Genomic DNA, 19369 nt, shown 5'->3' on the forward strand with positions numbered 1-19369 from the left:
GAGTTAAACAAAACATCACTGAATTGCAAATATAAGAATGAAAAAACTTAGTTATAGGAAACAAATGTTGGATAATGGGAGGATAAAAACAGAATTTTACCTGTGTTCTGCTGCTGGAACAGAATAGCCTGGAACAGGATCTTTTGTTCCATAGTATTTTTTAATTAAAGCAATTCCTGCTACTGTATCTGTTCCTTTGAAGTTAACCAAATGAGCAGACGCTCCTATGCCAGCAGTCTGGAAAATAAACCATAAACCAAAATCCAAAAAAGAAAAAGACAGACCCATACTTGAGGTATAGAGCACAGTTCCCAAAGGACTACTGTCTTCAGCTACCCTTGAAGTTATTTAACTATTATCAGAGATAACAGATTCTTATGGCAAAGATCCAGTTTTTCCTAAATATTTAAGGATTTAACTGTTACTCTTCAAAGAGATCTATTTAATAGTGATCCACCCCAGCGTTACATCACCCTCCTTCCCCTTACTCTGCCTTGTGCATTACCTGCTATTTGCTATATTTATTTTGTCTGTCTATCCATCTGTCCATCCACTCAGCAAATATTTAAAGAACAGGGACATTTACTGAAGGCTGTATTTCATGTATTTGGAACAGAAGCTGACACACGTTAGGTACGTAATATGTATCTTTGAATCTCTGAAATTTCAAAATGCGGCCTTCTTAGAACCAAGATAAATCCCAATTACTTCCCAAAAAGTTTATAGTAGTAATCTACCTGACAATCCACATTTTATTAATTGAGGTTCATTTCAGTTTCTTACCTCTTGGGAAGAGACTCCTCTGTAGCCAAAATCATGTAACTTGTATTCCAGACCATCTAAGTTACCAGCTGTTTCTAGCAAATATTTGGCCAATATTTTCTTCTGCTCTCTAGAATTTGTGGCCACTGTGATTGGATACCAGGACTGAACAAGAATAGTCTGTAGTAATAAAATTAACCACAAATATTAATACATAAAAAATTGGGTTCTTTCTGAGGAAAATCCTAGCCTTCTCTGGAGGTATGTCCTGGACTTCCATACTACTAGAAATACCAACTGGACATTTCAACTATACAGCAGGATGCCTACCACATGCATTCCAGATACAGTGCAGAGCTCAGCTCTCAAATCCGCAACACACAGGATAAGCACGCCCAGCCCTTAAGAGCAGAGGATGTCAAAGTCAAACCACTTATTTTCTATCCAAAGCTCCAAAGAAGCAAATAATGCTTAGAAAGATTATTTGTGATGAAGAACCAGTGTATTTTTCATTTTCAATCTATCATGGACCAATAGTTTTATACTCACTCTTGGATGCTGAGGCAATTATCATAAAAGTTTCTAAATGCTTATGCTTGATTTTCTGTATTTAATGTGGACCTGCATCAAAAGTTCATGGACCAACACTGGTCCATGGACTATACCTTGAACAGTATACATCTAAAGAAGTTAGCTCTAGGTAGTACTGGATCTAACTGTCCCTTGGATCTAGTATGACTACTGGTAAGTTATACACTTGAGATACTTTTGCTTATCACTAAGGCAGCTCTATTCATTGAGTTATGCTTTATGTCCTTGGCTTTTACCAAAAGTCATCACAAAAAAGCCACATGAAACATTTCTGTATATGCTGGAAAATTATGAGGTCACTGTCTATTTTGTAACTCAGTTCCTATTACATAAGTTACCAAATGAGGAAATGAAAGAATTGCTAGGTTCCTACCTTCCGATAAGACTGTCCCTTGGTTCCCCCTTTTTCCCTGGCTGCCAGGTAACTCCAAAAAGTTTGATGCTTAATTAGAGCAACTAATTAATTATTAAGAGCAACTACATTAATTATTATGGCTTAGGAATTCACTCCTTCATTGTAGAATCACAATTTTCTATTTTTATTTTGTAAAGCAGAAAGCCTGCTATTACAAGCAGCTTCAAATTTATTTTAGAAAGAGCTGCTAAGATGATAATGTCTGAGCTCACTCAAAGAACTATTTACTTTCTCAATTTTACAAAACAAGCTTTTACTGAATACCAGCTAAGTGATCAATAAATAAGTAAAAACAAACAAAAAGATTATTTAACCTTGGACTTCCCAGCGCAATTACCTAAAAAGAAAAAAACTGCAGCATTACACTCCTGTGATTGATTAACTAGGGCTCCAAATTCTCTGCAGCTCCTCCCATCAAGAGATGGAATCGATCTCTTCATCCTTTGATTCTGAGCTGTACTTATGATTTGCTATTGACCAACAGAATGTGGCGGAAGCCATATTTATGACTTAACAAGCTTCTGTTTTAAGAGGTTTTGCAGCTTCTACTCTTTTTTCTAGAACCTCGAGACTGCTGTGTTGTGAAGAAGCCTAAGACATGAAAAGAGGTCCAGCAGTTCCAGTTGCCCGAGCTGAGGCCCAGACATCGGAGTGAGGCCCTTTTAGACTGTTTGATCCTAGCTGAACCCAGACTCAGTAAGTCCAAGCAAGACCAAGTGGAGCACCATCCAGGCGACCACAGAATCATGAAAAATAACTGCTGTTTTCCTTTGGGGTGGTTTGTTATACAACAAGGGAAAACTGATAGAACTCCTCACTTGAACTCTACGACCTCTAACCGTTCTGCTTCTAAAATGATTCTTTTCTAAGTTCCGGTGATTCCATTGCCAGTGCCTGTGATTACCCTGCTTCTAGTTTTTGGCTGTTCTGACTTAGTCTTCACACTGCCACCAGTTATCATTCTAAAGCAAGTTTTATTCAGGTTGCCTCATTCCTTAAAATCCTTTAATGGCTGTCTGTTGTCCACAGGGGAAGGCGGCCAGTTCATGTTGACATTTGAGGCCTCCTATAATCTTGCCTTGTTGCCTTGTTTACCATCTAAGGGTCTCTCCCCTACGGTATTTTCCATTTTTATGCTGCAGTCCCCCTTGGGCTACTTGCCATTCTAAGAATACCTCAGCTCTTCCTGTCCCTTATTAAAAAGCTTATTTAGTTTTCATTTCATGATTTCTTAGACAGAATTACCTAAAAAAAAAAATTTTGCTACCGATTCAGCATTCTTACTTATATTATTGGTTAGTTAAGAATCAACTGCTCCTCTTCAAAAGGCCCTTAAATAATAAGACATATCTTACTCTAATTTCTGGGCCCAGTATTTTTTTGTACATAGCCAGTACTCAAATGATATTCATTTGTTGAATTTAATTTGATCAACTGTCACATTTTTTGTTTAACTTAGAGTGATATTATCTAGGAGTATGAGATAGAGAACAATGCAAAAAACTCTAGTTGAGTTATAAAGGTAGAAGATTGACCTTACCCCTCGAAAAATGCCAGGGAAGGAGATAAATAACTATGAGACACAGTGATCCTTCACATCACCATTTCCTTTCCATAGTCCAACAAAATCAGCTTAAATTATACTCTTAATAAAATCACTCCCCTTTAAAAAAGATCACTGTAGGTGTAAGCAAGGGAAAAAAAGGCAAGTTAGTTTGGGTTAATCCAAGGTCTAATAAAGTAGGCCTTGTTGGAAACTTCCAAAACAGCAATTTGCCCACATAAAGCAAGATAAAATTTTTAGCTGAAAACTAAGACTAGAGTAAATCAACCTGCAAAATTCATTTAAGAAGTATTCATTATAATGTTACTGTGAAGGATAAGGAATTTAAAGATTAAGAAATGGTGTGGTATAGTAGAAAGGGGACTGGACCTAGTCTTACTAGTCCATTCACCTGTCAAGGCTCAATTTCCTCATCTGTGAAATGAGGGCATTTGATCAATGTAATAGTTTTTAAAGTCACCTTTTCTTTTCAACAGCAAAAAAAATTTGTTTCATTTTTTTGGTAGGAAGAGATGGTTAAGTTTAGCCCAGTATGCTCACTCCTCAGCCTCTCCTAAGTCGGACACCTCTGCAGAACCCTTAGGCCCGTTTACGCAAGTTCTGAAACCTGGGATTAAGGCTTCTTCTAGCATCTATATTGAAACTGATAAAGTAATTCAATAATTTTAGTGGATTTTAAAATTCGTGCATGGTGAATAACAATCAAAGAATGTAACTAACAACTCTAAACATACAGTGAGAGAAGGAATTGGAAGGAATACTATTTAGTACTATTATTTAAAAATTTTTAAATCAAAGATTTCCTGAAGAAAATCTTCAACATTTAAAAAAACAAGCTTGGTGTATTTGGTAACAGATCCTAGTTACAAAGTGGTAAACCTGAGTTGGAGATGGATATGAGTAATATGAACCTCCTCTAACCCCACACAAGCCCACCAAAGAGGCAAAGTGACTGAAAGAAGTGTCTTCTGCAGACCTGGTATTTAAAGTAAACACAATTTTTTATACAAGATCTATCTGAAAGGAGTTGTTTCAGAACATACGTTTTTATGCCTTACATAAAAATTCCTACCTAGGACTGAAATTATTTATTATAATACATATTATAACAGAAGGTAATTTCAATAAGCAAATGAAAAATAAGGAACTATGTACTTTTTCTTTAAAATCTGTCTCATATTGGATTTTTTATGCTTAATAATTTTTAAATTAAAAAATTTGATAACTGCTAAGATGTCCATGTATAAATTTCTTTTACTTTATGATTTTTTTAGTGAAATACACCAAAATAATGATTATTAAAATAGATACTTAAAAGAAATTTTTTTACAGCTAGTGTTTTTTACTTTCTGAAGATAAAAACATACATAAAAAGCAAGGTAGATCTGGAACTAGTTCTCTATGTCCACAAATATCTTTTTTATGAAAGTTCAATTCAACACAAGGGAAGAGTACTTACTGGCTAAATTCCTCAAACAGAAAATTAAAAAGAAAAATGTAACATAAGGTTATTTATAGATGATGATTTTCAAAATTAAGATTTATCTGTTTGTGATCTTTTGGCCCTGGAGGTAAAGGATACATTAGATGATGTGGTTAAGAACTCTTCTACTCTTTTCATAATATCATCCTCTCAAAATAAAATATTTGCCAGTAAAATGCTATGATGATTGTTAATATGTTTTCTTTTACTTTGAGTTCACAGTTAATTCAAAGTTTTAAGACATAGCAATAAACTATTTACAATCTTTATTTTGGGTAACTACATTTTCTTCAGAGCCTGTCAGGCTATTAGTTGATGGCTCATCAAAAGTCTAAAAAGAAAGTTTTAAATTTCCAATAGACTTAGCAAAAATGTATTTCATTTTCTTGACCTCTTACTTTTTCTAAACATTTTCCAGTCTTTATAAATGAACCTCTAATGTATTATTTTATAATACAACAACAAATTAGTTTAACCAACAAACTAATAAGATAAAGAGTACTAATCACAGAGTAGACACCTGTCAGATGGGGGTGACATTTCTATAGCCACTTACTAGAATATTTCTCCTTAAGGATAAAAATCTAATTAAACTGTTGATAAGCTAAATAAACTATTAATATCAAAACTATGAGGATGTGAAAACATGACTGGTTAAGTATAGATACAAGGAAAACAAACAAAAGCCTTGCAATATAAACTCAGAGCTATAAGGTACCTTCCTTTTAGGCTTAGACATTAAACAAAATGATCAATGAATCAATGCTGAATGTATTAAGATAAGAAATACCAGGTGGTAGAGTCTAGGCCATAAACTGATTAGATAAGAATGAAGAAAATAGTTATTAAAAATTTGAACAAACTTCCTTTAGTCTAAATGGAATAGAATATCCATAAAATGTTTTAAAGTTATTACAAATGTACCTGTGCTGTTTTATAATGTTTCTCTATGACAGTATTTAGGATTGCAACAAGTAAGATGGAGGCCAACTGAGCTTTCACAGTAATAATTTTTAATAATTTGATTTAAAAATCTCAGAAGATTAGATTTTACTGGAAGAAAATTTAAAGATTACGTAGTCCAACTGTCATTTTATAGGTGAGGAAATTGAGGCCTGGAAAGGTTTCGTGAATTGTAGATTGTTAGTATTAATTTTTAAAATAAAATCCTAGTTGAATGGTTTTAACATCTACAATTAGTGTTAAATAAGAAGTAAAAGCAAAAGAAAGCAATTCACCTCAATCCAATTTGTAAGCCAGTAACACTCTGGATCTGTGTTTTCCACTGTGAAGAGAACATTTCCTCTGGGAATGACAGAGCCCTCAGGAACAGCTTTTACTTCTATTGGAAGATGCCCATCATATTTCTGGTAAGAAACAATAAGGAAATTATTCATTCAACAGATGGTATGCCATTACCTGTTTAAATAAGGTTCTTTGTATTTTACAGAAGCTAAACTTACTGTCACAGAAATGTCAATTGTAGATCTTATTACATTGCTAGTAATCTGGTCAGAATATCCTTATCCTCCTGAAATAAAATTAGCTAAAATGATTAATAGTTTAGTACCGGTATTAATTTTTAAATTTTATGCTATCAAAGTACTTCTGCTAAAAACATTTATCACTAGAAGATACAGATAATTTCAAGCTGATCAAAACAAAAAGTTATTTTCCTATTCTTTCAAAGAAAAAGTTTATTCCAACATATTTCAAGTGCACTATCTTTTTTTTAAATAGGTCATTTTCATAAAAGAAGGGCTAAAGACTGAGAAGTAAAATAAGGGACTGCTATAAGACAGCAAAGTAAAACAAACCATAAAGAAAAGAGAGAGAAGAATCTTAAATAGGTTTTCTCTCTATACTGGTAGTAGAACTGAAGTCCATTTTGGTAGTGAGATAGACCAATCATAAGTGCACCTTCTAGAGCTCTGGCAATCAGTACCTACGTGCAACAATTCTCTCCGAAATTAGGCTGACGATATAGTGACTACACGGTACGTTACTAGAAATTTAATTATGCCTCCCCTCTTTTAAAGTTAAAAGCTGTGGCTGACTTTTGGCTGGAAAGGTAGCTTTTTTCAGAAATCCTAAGAGTTTACTTGTATGACTTGGGAAAAGGTAATCAGATAAAAGAAAATCCATGATACAAATCCATGATACAGCACAAATTATACTGCCTTAAAATCCTAACTTGGATGCAAAAACAGGTAGTGGACTGTTGGCAAGTCATTTTGAATCTCTAGGTCTCAGACTCTATGTCTGTAAAATGGAGTTATACAAGATTATCTCTAGAGAATCTATGAATCTCTAAGATTCTCTGAATATAAAATGAAAAGATTTACCACCCTTACCACTGAGAATTGTATTAATGAGAAAGGATCTAACTTATCTTTACCTATTACCCTCATAGCAAACCAAACGGATTAAGTGCAGGAGTTAGCTAACAGATTTTAGTGACCTTACTTAAAGATGAGGGAAAAATACAGCAGAGTACTTACTCAACTTCGTCAAAGACTCATAATTACCAAATAATAAAATTCAATAATACAATATAGGCATGAAAGTTAAAGTATTTCTAATTATTTTGTGTTTGATAGTCTACAATGAAAAAGACATTCATTTTTAAGACATAAATTAATTAACACTTAACATGCCAAGATGCTAATAGATCCCATTTCCAACTCATCTTTATAATAAAGAAAACCACGATGGGACATTCAACTCTTATAACTCAACTCCCATGTCTTTGGATGCCCCAATCTTGAGTAATGAATCCGAACATGTCACACAGGAATATTACAGTACAATAAAGAATGAAAATGAACTTCATGGATCTGCACCAAACCATTCTAACGATTCACTAAGGGAAATTTCCTGCAATTACTGTCTAGTGATAGACTCACAACATCTATTTTCTTACATAATCTACAGTCAAGAAAACAGACTTAAATTTTGAAACTGCCAAATAACCATCCTTTCTTAATTACATTTTCAAAGAAAGGATTAAATCACCTTTCTGAAAAATGCTAGTTATTCAATTATACATATACATATATGTTGTATATACATATACAACAAATTACTTAGACATGATATATACAGACTCTGGATACCAGAAATGATTTGTCACCAGAAAAAAAAAATTAAACATAACTTTCATGAGAATGTCTCAACAGCCATTATACTTGGGTCACAGACAGAAAAAAGTTGTAATTACAGCTGACCCTTGGACAATGCAGGGGTGAGGGGCGCCCACCCTGCACGCAGTCGAAAATCCACGTATAAGCCACAGTCAGCCCTCTGGAACTGCGGCTCCTCTGTGCCAGTGTTTCGGCAGCTGCGGATTCCACCAGCTGCAGAGCACGGAGCAGCAGTATTTACTACTGAAAAAACCCGTATGTAAGTGGACCTGCACAGTTCAAATCTGTGCTGTTCAAGGATCAACTGTACAGTCCACTCTTCTAGTCAAATTCCATTGCAAGAAGTTTTGAACTAAGTATGTAGATCAAAACATGAAACCATTTTTTTTACCTCAAGAATGTAGTTCCACCCCTTTTCATTAAAGACATCATCTTGGAAATGCTCTCTGTACACCTCTTTGGCTTCTTGGATCTTCTCTTTGGTCACTACTTTACCTAAAAGGATAAACATCTCCTGTTTACATTTCTAAAGGCATTCTGTGAACTGTTGTCCTAGGACTAACGTTTCTAGCTATTTCACTCATTCTATGGTTTAAAAACAAGAACTGAGAGGTTAAATGATTTCACCCAGAGTCAACAGCAGAGCCATAAAAGGAATCTGCACTTACAACCACTCACACAAACGTAAATTTCTTATTTGAAAAGCAGATGTGCAATAGAAATTATTACATGTACAGTATTTTTAAGAAATCATAGTGATAAGTTAACTTCTAGGAAGATTTTTTTTTAATCTCTATTAATTTATATAGTCTTCAGATTTGAAAAAGTAAGCCTTTGATAGGCGATTTTCCAGGTGGACCTCTCACTTTAATCATAAAGGATGTCTTCAGGGATGATAATCCATACTTTTCCTAAGTTTTTGCCCCCCCAAATACACTTTAAGTTATCTTAATATGTAAAATGAGGCTAAGTAGAGTGCCTATTTACAGAGTGGTTGTGAGAACTAAATGATTAAGACAAGTGGACTGAAGCACTTAGAATAATGCCGGCCTATAACAACCAATATATTTTAGTTATAATTAATAACAAATAACACTGTATAAAATTTTTAAGCTGTAGGAAACTGAAAAGTGAAACCAGTCTTGGGTAACTTTCTCTACATAAGATCTCTAGTAAACTCCCTTAAATATCTTAGGTAATCTTGTTGCAAAGAAGCACTTTTGATATTCAAGTAGGTTTTCAATAGTATAATGTATCTGAACTATCTGATCTTAAAATTGCCAAGGTTATAAAAAAAGGTTATTATCTGCATAAAATTCAACTTATCTGTTTTCAATTCTGAGATTATGTTTATTTGAAAAGGTTAGAAGTGAAATTTTCCAAAATGTATAAAAACCTTGGGAACTCTTTTTTTTCCCAAAAATGCCATTATAAAATAGACTAGAAATGGACTTTCAAATAAGCATAGAAATTATTTTGGGGATTTTTTTCTTCTTTAAAATTCATTTGAGGGTAAGTCCACAGTAACAGGTAGTTTAGAAAAATAGGCCTTTAAGGTAAAACCGACTAGCATAAGCATAATTCTAAATATAATTGCTACCATAATTCAAAATGAGTTCCCAGGTCAATAAAAAATCCTTTATTTTGAATTAGTCACTATAGTCTACTAACAAACCAGATTAGTCTCAGAATATGATTCACTTTTCTAAATTGATTCCAAACTTACTTGTTTTAGAAAATCTTTCTCATGTCAAACACCAACCACATATAACAAATTGTAAGATTTAATGCTTTCAAATCAACAGATTTCTAAAAATTCAAATTTTAGAACCCCTCAAGTAATTAAAATAATTAAATATATATCAGAATTAGACTATTCAAAAAGTTACTTCAAATAATAGAACACAGTAATATAAGAGAAAAACTATGACAAGCACAAACTATTTAAAAGCACTGTTAAATGTATCAGTAAAAGTAATACCTTTTAAGTACTTATTAAGAATGTACTGCAACCCATAAAATACTGTTTCCTCATATTTCACCTTCCTTATTTTGGAGTTTTCTGTCTTCTTCTCCCGACATTCAAAGTAGGAATAAACTTTGCTTGTGTTGGGTGGGTATTGTTTATAGTGAGTAACCTACATAAAAGAAACACTTGAGTTGGAAAATACCAGGACATAATGTAAATTACAATAAAAATTATTTAAAACCAGAAATTATTTAAAACCAAAGAAACTATACTTATTTGCTATTGATCAGCTTCTTTTCCTGGCTATAACAAATAAAAAATAAGTATCATACTTTTTTAAGATAAATTTTAATAGTTCAGTATCTTAAGTTCAAAACTGCAGTAGTATTAAATTTTATAAACAAACAGACTGAACTTAAGGAAGTACAAGGCCTCTAAACTGGACACTTGGACTAAAAATACAAAGAAAGGATCTCAATTTGCTCTTGGGGAACAGTGTTCATTCGGGGGAGAGAGAAGCAGCTGCCTGGGAAGCAGCGCACACATGATACAAAAGAATGAACTGAAAGCAGAAACTGTTACTATCTAAAAACAGAACGTTGGACAAGCCAATAGGCAATGACTTCCCATGACTCCCTTCATCTGTACAATGAGGTACTGCAATGCCCCCTCTAGTCTTCACAGTGACTCTGGGAAAACCTGGATGAAAGCAACAGCAGAAGCAGCAGCAGTGAGAAAAAAAATCCTATTTTGTAATCTTTCTTTTTCTCAATTTACCTCTGAATTGGGAATAAATGCCTATACAATGCAACATCAAATCCTAATGAATTTAAAAATATGATGAGGTATTATTACAAATTTCTTTTCAAGAATTTGGGTAAGAGCCACTGTTGAAAATTTATCTGTTTTTGTTTTAAGAAAAAAATGTTCATTATAATTTGAATTTTATTATATTTAAATATGGTTACAACATTTTACCAATAAAAAATAACTGGAAGAATAATGTGTATTTGCCCACTTGAAAGAACATAACTAATAATGCCTTAAAGCTTAAGAATAGGGTGGTGAATCAGGGTAATGGAGAAATAAATCTTTACAGACCAAGTTTCATGGATGACCACTGTGAACATAGCCATTTTTCATGTTTAGCTCTGTTCTCTAGTTTAGGAATACCAATGTTTTCCCTCTTTGGCTGCATAATCTCAATTCCAGTAAAACCTGGCTTTAACCTAAAGAATCTCTGTGGCTTAGCACAAACATTCTAAAATGAATACAGAGCAAAAAAAAAAATTACAAATATTTAAAATATGTTTCCCTTCCAATAGAAGCAACTTGCAATTCTATAAAAAATAGTACCCTTATGCTACTTAATCTTGGAGGTGAATCTTTTTGTTAATATGTGGTCTGATTATGTAAGTCAGGTAAGAGCCTGAACTTCGTTTTGCTCAGCTACAACAGGTATGTATACTACAAGGTATACGGAGGCCTCATCAAAACCTAGAGGCATATGTCAGTTTTTTTTAAGTTGGAACCCAGGGTCTGATACCACTGCAAGTTTAAGAAGATTTAAGAAGTAGCTAAGTGAAATAGCTAATACAGATTCCAGAGTAATTAAATCTATTAGCCAATTCACTAAAATGCAAAAACAATGTAAATATATACGAATGATTCTATAGTAATAAATGATTACTACCTTAACTACTTAAGAAATAGATTAGAAAAAGGTATCACTACCTAGAAATGTACCCAAGATGTACAGAAAAATGAAAATGTCTAGTTTATAATCTAAATAACTCTACCTCCTTTAGTGGAAATAAGCACTGATGTGGAAGAAAAGTCAATTAAGATGAAGTAAAATTTGAATAAAGAAATTCAGATTCATAGTTGTGACTCTCAATATTTCGTCTGACCTTCTTCACAGTCCAAGTACTTAATGGTGCATCTTTATAAATTTACTTTTTCTATATCAGATTTAAAAGTATTAGACAGCAAATAAAGTCTTTTCATGTTCTAAGTAGACCAGGCAGTCAAAGCTGAATGGAAATATCCCTAAGCTAATTAACTCCATCTTGGTGTAAAAGTGTACTAAAAATTTTCCCTCATATAAATACAGTTCCAGTTCTGGACAATAATTAAATGTTTATAATTTTAAAGCTTTACTTCACCTATGTTCTTTAATTATGGTACTTAAAACCTTTGCTTAAATATTCAGGATGCTTCCTCTGAACACAAATGTCATTAAAAACACAAAATTGTCTAGGCTTAATTAGAAATGAAGTATGAATCTTCTTTACAGAAATGTAAGAGAATTGCTTTAGAATGTAATTACAGAATCTAAGTCATCTAAGACAAACTCTCAGGCAACTAACCATGAAACGTAACTTACTATTAACCACCTACTAACACCCAATATGTTTATAGAAGAAAAAAATAATATATTCAGATCTATCTATGTTGGTATATACACATTGTTTCAATGGGAAAAAAAAGTTTAAACAAAACTTCTTAGTAAATCTTATGCTAAGAACATAGCCAATAGATAATTCTAGTTTTGCTAGGTTTACTGTCCCTTCATTTTACTTTCTGCTAAACTGGTCACTCTGAACCCCTTCAAACTTTCACCAGAAAATGAGAGGATATAGCAGAAATTCAAATCAATAAATTGCTATTTTATAAACAGCTCATTCATTCACAAATATATATACTCTGTACCTACTGTGTATCAGGCACTGTTTCAGACGGTGAGGATGAGAAAGCAAATAGGCTGACATGGTCCCTATTCTCATAGGGCTAATGAGGGCTGAAAGGTCAGAGAGAAACAATACATAAACAAAATAATTTCAGATCCAGAAGGATGCTGTGAAAATTTAAAAGACGATGGACTAGACGAAGCCTGGGAGGCTACTTTAAATAGGAGGCCAGGAAAGCTTCTCTGAGATAGTGACGGGTGAGCAAGATCTAAAGGACAAGGAGACAGGAAATTTCTAGACTTTAGCGACAGAACAGAATGAAGGCCAGTGTGGCTGGTACTCAGAGAACGGGGAGGAGGAGGTACACTGTAAAGTCAGAGGCAGATGCAAGGACAAGATCATGCGAGGCTCACAGGCTACCCAGAAGCCTGAATCTTATGTCAAGTGCAATGCGAAGCTGTTAGTATGTTTTAAGCTGGAGCAAACATGATCTGACTCACATCTTACACGGATCACCCTGGCAGTGAGGTGGGAAACAGATTACGGGGTGACCAGAGTGGAAGCAGAAGCCTTAGTTAGGAGGCTACTGCCAAAGACTAGGTTAGGTGAGAGACTGGCTCAGTATCTGTGGACAGCTAGGCTGACAGATTAGATCTGAGGGATAAAGAGGGGAGGAATTAAGGATGTCTCCCAGATTTCTGGCTGGGGCAACTGGGTGAATAATGGTGCCATTTATTGAGATGGGGAAGGCCACTGAAGGAATGAGTAGAGAAATGAAGAACTTAAACATGTTAAGTAATACAAAAAGTCTCAGAACATTCAAAATTAAAATGAACTACAGCAAAGGAGCTCTTAAATCATGGTAACTGTTTTTCAGCACTGCTTTGACTTCATCACTAGAGAAAATGGTTGTACAATAAATTTAAAATTATTCATAAGATGAAGAGAAAATAACAGATTTTTCATAACATACTCAGCAAACATTATCCCTAAAAATGTTTCCTAAACTGGTGTAGCCTTCCTGCAACTGACAGAGCACCGCCAGTGCATAAATATGTGTGTACTAAAGAACAGAGGCACCAGGGAAAATGTAGTTCTTCTAATATAACTTAATTTCACAGTTATGCGATTGATTTACTTCATGAAAAAAATAAAGATCTAAACACTGTAATCCCAAGGTTAAATATCCTTGCATAACAGTTAAAGAGAAGTATGAGAAGTACTTAAGTTGCATAGAATCTCTCTGTGAGAGCAAAGTCTAATTTTCCCCTGAGCTACTCTAGATTTCCCATAAGGTTGACTTGGTGCTTTTCCAAGAGCTTTCCTCCCACAATGGGATCACATGACCAAAGGCAACTACTACTAACCTACTTTTTACACTTATAATCTTATTTTCACCTGCTAAGAAATAATCACAAGCCAACATCTTACCACCACCACATGTATGTAACAGCACATAGAGTAACAGACTGAAGGTCACAGACTAAGCAATTTCCCTATATTATACCTAACAGCACTCAGAAGAGGGTCCATTCAGCCTTACATTGACTGAGACCCTCTGCCTTTTCAAAGACAATGTGCTAGAAACAGCACAAATCGTAACTGATTTCTTCTACCTTGCGGTATTAAGATTTCTCAAGCCCTGGACTTCTGTTGCCCCAGAAAATAGTCCATTGCTATTTAGCTTTTGAAGCAATAGTAACGTCAAAATATAACTTAAAGATATTTGGATTATATTACTTTGGAGAAGAGGAGAAATCGTAAAACTAGCCATAATCATTATGCCGCCTTTCCTTAAACCTCCTGGTAAAGAGTTCCTGACAACTTGTACTTTTTAGCCACACCTTTAAAAGACATTTCATCAACTGATAAAAAGATACCAGCTTGTTTTGCAAGATACAATGTATTACTGACCTAAATAAATCTTCCTATGAGGTATATTCATAATTTATATATAGGATTTTACTTCTCTTGCTTGAGTTTTTCCTGTAATTTATAATATAAAACTTACTGGAAGAATTGCATCATAAGAATGCACAGGTGCTCTCTGACACACACAGTGCAGCTGTATCACACGTCTCACAAGGCTCAGGCTGCCATGGGAGCCACTGTGACCATACCTAAGTGTCCATGAAGAAGCAGTGAAAGAGAGGCAACTATGAAAAACAGAAACAGCTCAGAGAAGACACTGGGTAGCTAAAGACTCAGGCAGGACTAACTTGCCCATGATTCTCATCTCTCCCCAAATCTTTCCCTCCAAAAAGCCCAAACTTATGATTTGTTATTCTGCCATTAATGAGGAAGCAAACTTTTTTTTTTAAAGCTGCTTTTGGTGCTTAATCCCCATACATAAATTACACAGCCTTTTGTAACTTCTCTAAAATCAACTTTTACCCATCCTAGATTGTAAGGGACATCTTTTATCTTTTACAATACCTAATAGGCCTCCAAAATTTATTAAATTAATGGGCGAAAATGTGCTGAGTTCTATACAACCAGTTTACAAATGACTTTGTGAGAAGCAACCCACACTGGACAGCACATTTCATAATTAACGTGTGATGTGGATTAAACTGTAAATTACTTAGGGATTACTTTTGTATGTGATATGTTGTATTTTCCAACTAGGGCTCAATTGACAACATCTTCCATTTTAATCTGCTAATAGGTAAAATGTTCAGAAATGTTAAAACTGTTCTGTTACAGTTTGTTACAAATATTATCTATATACAAGGGGAAGGAAGAATGGAACAGAGATGAATCTTCCAATGATCCAGTTATTTGGAAACTGATCAATGGCTATCTCAGAGATAAGAGGGAAAAAAATGACAAAAAATGTTTCAAATGCTTTTTAAGCACTGCAACAGCTAAGGCCAGCCCAAATGCACCTTTCCCTAGCTGGTTTGGCACTATGTAAATATAACCCAATATATTATTTTGCTTTAAGCCATTTTGAAAATACAAATGATTAACACTTAAGATTAAGTGTCCTTTTTATTTGTAACAAGAACCCAGGATGAAAATAGAAGAAACTACCACACTTCCCTATTTTTTTAGGTCATCTTTATGCATAAAAAAAAAATGAGATTACAGAAATGAACATTTATTTTAAACACCCCTCCTTTAGTCCAAACTGTCCTGAAACCCCTGGAGAGGATACAAGTAAAAACAAAATTCCCACGTATGTTGTCATGTACTTGGACACTACCCCATCTACTTGCAAAACATCTTTCTGTAGTGCCTAAACAGCCAATTGCCCTTTCTTCAGTTCTAGAAAAAAGAAACAAACAATATTCTGCTCTCTTCCAGTAACATATCTAAAGCTACACACTCCCTGCTTTAACTGGCAAATAGTATGTAAGTACTGATAAGGATATAGGTATGTAACATTCTCAAGTAACTTCTAGACGTAAGATTACCATTTGTCTCTTTTTCACTGAAGAAGACAAAAAGGCAAAAATGGAGCTGTAAGGACCACTAAAAATGTAAGGAAAATGAAACTTACAGACTAAATTGTGAGTGTGGAACACAAAACCTATTCTACTCTACTGCTGTAAATCACTGACATAAAATCCTCCTGAGGGGATTTGGGGTGGGGTAGGAAGTGAGAAATCTTACTAAGATGAAAATCTTCTAAAAAGGTTTTATATTAGAAAGGAAATAAAATATATCAGTCTGACTTGAAAAAGGACAAGAAAGAATAAACTTTATTAAATAGAAGCAAATCCTAATAGTGCAGTTAACTTTCAGGTAATCACTCTAATTAAAAAGCATCCCAGAAAACTGATGTTGAAGCAATTTTACATTCCTTACATATTATGGCTAGAGGAACTACAAACTAAAAGAGCCTTCATGTCATTTTAAAAAGTTGGACAAATCAACCTCCGTTTACATTCCCCAATTTCAATAAAATCGTAAGTTACTACATTAGAAAATTTTAAGTTATTTTAAAGATTTAGTTAAGAAAAAATTCTTACGAATATGAATAAGACTATGAATAAGACCACTCTTGAATCACTATTAAAAATACTCAAAACACTATGACTGAACTAAGGGACCACAGGAGGAGAATAAGTAAATCACCCCTGGTAGTACTATGATCTCCTTGCAATCGTGTAGATCTCCACTTTAAAATTCCATTTAAAAGACCACTTGTTAAAGAAACTTGATTCTACTTTAAATAACAACCCATCTACATTAACATAAGTAGACTCTTAAAACAGCTGGGAAGAAAAGGACAACATAGAACTTAAGTAAAATGGGATTCTCTGAAATACTTTTATGGAATATTTTTTAAAAACCAAAAAAAAAAAAACACCAAAAAAAAAAAAAACCAAAAAGCCCCCCAAAACCCCACAACAAAAATAAAAAACTTAAAACATTATGCTTTATCATTATATTGCAAACCATCATGCAGCTCAAGTGAAAACTAAAATTTATTTTGCCTAAGTGGTGTTTCTGGTCTGACATGTCATCTTTTAGGTGTTTTGGCTAACAAAGCTTATTAGCAAAGTACAGTCCAGTTTACTTCAAATATTCTGGAAACTAGGGGAAGGAACATTTGCCAGATTTTTCTCTAATCACTCTTTACTACTGTGTGTGAGTTTCAAATAAAATGAACGGGGCAGCTACACATGCAAATGTCTAATAAGCGTATTAACACAATATTGTGCCACTTCTCTCTCAACAAATTCTCCAAGATTAACTACAGTTCATTTAACTCCTCGTGTTTCACTTTCTCTTTCACAGAAATCCTGTACTAGTCGTAACGGAGTTAAGGGCAGATTGGCCTTTGCAACTAGGGATGAGGAGTAAGAGAGAGTACCAGGAGCAAAGGAGTTTGAAAAGGGGCCCAAAGGAGTGGGACGGGAGAATCCAGCAGGGCTACCAGGGGCAGACAGCTAAGTGTCCTCCGAGCCACAGGCAGAGAGGAACGTGGCTGGCCCCTCCGGCACCCCTGCTAGACCTTGCCCACTCCTTCCTGGGGAAGGGGCGTACCTGCCCAGTAAGGGGTGAGCGCACCCGACTCAGCCCAGCGGGGAAACCCGACTTCTCAAACCCCGCTCCCTCTATCCACCGCGGAACCCCAGGGGCCGTTACTTAACTGACCCATTCCTCTGACGAGCCCTCACTCAGGCCCGCCCTGCGCAACCCGGCCCCGGGCCAAAAGGCCGCGCTCCTGGCGAAGGCGTGCGCTCGGCCAGTGACGCCCCAGCCACCCGGCCGCGGGCCCGCTGAGCCGCCCCGAGCCCGGAGCCCCGGGCGGCCGCAGCACCCGAGGGCAGGAGGCATCGCCTCGGGCCCGCCTCAGCTCCACGCCGCGCCCCCCAACCACGCGCCCCCAGGCCCCGCCTCCTGCCGTCCATCCCTCCATCCCTCCTCCATCCACCTCTTCCCCACTGCGGCGCCAGCCTCACCTGCCCCACGCCGCCGCCGCCGCCGCCGCCGCCCGCGCCTTCCCTCGGGGCCGCCTCGCGCCACGACCCCGACCAGCCGCCCCCCGCCCCGCAGCCTCGCGCTCGTGCCCGACGCGCCCTCTTTTCCTCCGTCACCTGCCCCCGCCCCGAGCCTCTACCTTGTACGAGTCGGTGGCCAGGAGGATGTTGAACTCGGCTTCTGCCGCAGCATTCATCTCGAGCCGGAGCGTGGGGGCCGCGCGCCGCGGGCTGCCCGGCGCGGCTGCGAGGACGAGAAAAATGGGCTTCACCGCGCTCCGTTGCTTAAGTCACCGCTCGGTCGGAGGGGGAGGGGGAAAGGAGGGGGAAACGGAGAGGGGAGGAGTGGCCAAAGAAGGGCGGGCCCGGGAGCCGTGACGCGGCGGGGGTGGTGGCAGTGGTGGAGCGGCGGCGGCGGCGGCGGCGGCTCGCGCGCTCGCAGTCTAGGGACTCCAGCGGCCTCCTCACCCCAGCTCCCCGCCCCCGGCCCATCACCCCGGTGGGGACGCGAGGGGCGGGGCGCGGCCGCGCGTGCGCAGAGCGCAGGGGGCGGGGCTGGGCGGGGAGGACGTGAGGCACGCGCTATTTCGCAGAGACGCCCACCCCGGGAAGCCAGAGGCTGCTGGGCCACCCCGGCCCGTGACCCCGGCGCCCGCTTGGCTTTCGTTTCCCGGCCCGGCGCAGCGGGGCGTGGCCGGGAGGGGGCGTTCCCAGCCTTGCCACTCCTGCGATTTGCCGGTTCGCCCGCCCCGCTGGCACCTTCCTATCCTACCCAGTCCTGGCCCGTTTTCTGAGTCCTCCAGAAGTCACGCCACTCGGCTGGGGGCCGAGGAGCCTCCCTCTGCCCGTCTTCCTGGCCCCCTCGCGCAGCTACTCACCTTTGTCTCCGGCTTGGATTAAGGATCGAGCCTTTCGCCTCCATCTGTGGTGTCCCTCCTGGTCCTCCTAACCCTCTTTAAAATCTGAAGAGCTGCGGTTAGGAATAAGGTCGGAGGGTCCCCTTTAATCTGACGCATCGACTCCGCTTTCCTCGGGCTCTGTAGCTGAGCTCTTTGCTCCTTTGAGGGATGTTTTGGCTTCCCCCGAGAAAAGAGCCTGCGCCCAAAGTCGGGGGTTGAGTTAGTTCAGTCCTCACAATTAATGAGAGAACAAGACCTAGTTGAGTCTAAAAATTGCTGAGAAGTAAATGACAACGGGCCAGGTCTTTGACAGAGTGCGATACTGATTCATATCACTGTGTTAATCAATCAGTCTTTGGGAAACGGGTTGGCAATCTGGAAAGAAAAAAACAAGTGAAACGACGTCACATGACTTCAC

General features: G+C 37.3%; 1 protein-coding gene and 1 long non-coding RNA gene across 4 annotated transcripts in view; one reads left to right on the forward strand and one right to left on the reverse strand.

Moving 5' to 3' along the window:
• The window catches only part of LOC116153950 (uncharacterized), a 115541-nt gene extending 110545 nt beyond the window's left edge, over window positions 1-4996 (forward strand). For both annotated transcript variants that reach the window (XR_010381738.1, XR_010381739.1), the window contains one exon: window positions 2330-4996. This is a non-coding gene — a long non-coding RNA (uncharacterized LOC116153950). The remainder of the gene's footprint in view (window positions 1-2329) is intronic.
• The window catches only part of NAMPT (nicotinamide phosphoribosyltransferase), a 38168-nt gene extending 19576 nt beyond the window's left edge, over window positions 1-18592 (reverse strand). Inside the window, exons 1-6 of one of the 2 annotated variants that reach the window (XM_031454695.2) lie at window positions 18193-18592; window positions 9940-10096; window positions 8350-8453; window positions 6054-6182; window positions 784-942; window positions 101-237 (exon numbers count right to left, since the gene is read on the reverse strand). In XM_031454695.2, the coding sequence (XP_031310555.1) occupies window positions 101-237; window positions 784-942; window positions 6054-6182; window positions 8350-8453; window positions 9940-10096; window positions 18193-18249 (743 nt within the window). In that variant the 5' untranslated portion in view covers window positions 18250-18592. The remainder of the gene's footprint in view (window positions 1-100; window positions 238-783; window positions 943-6053; window positions 6183-8349; window positions 8454-9939; window positions 10097-18192) is intronic. The other variant, XM_064487688.1, reaches the window with a different exon arrangement.
• Window positions 18593-19369: the final 777 nt, after the last annotated feature.

Source organism: Camelus dromedarius, chromosome 7 (assembly GCF_036321535.1).
Source record: "Camelus dromedarius isolate mCamDro1 chromosome 7, mCamDro1.pat, whole genome shotgun sequence".
Taxonomy (NCBI): Eukaryota; Metazoa; Chordata; class Mammalia; order Artiodactyla; family Camelidae; genus Camelus; species Camelus dromedarius.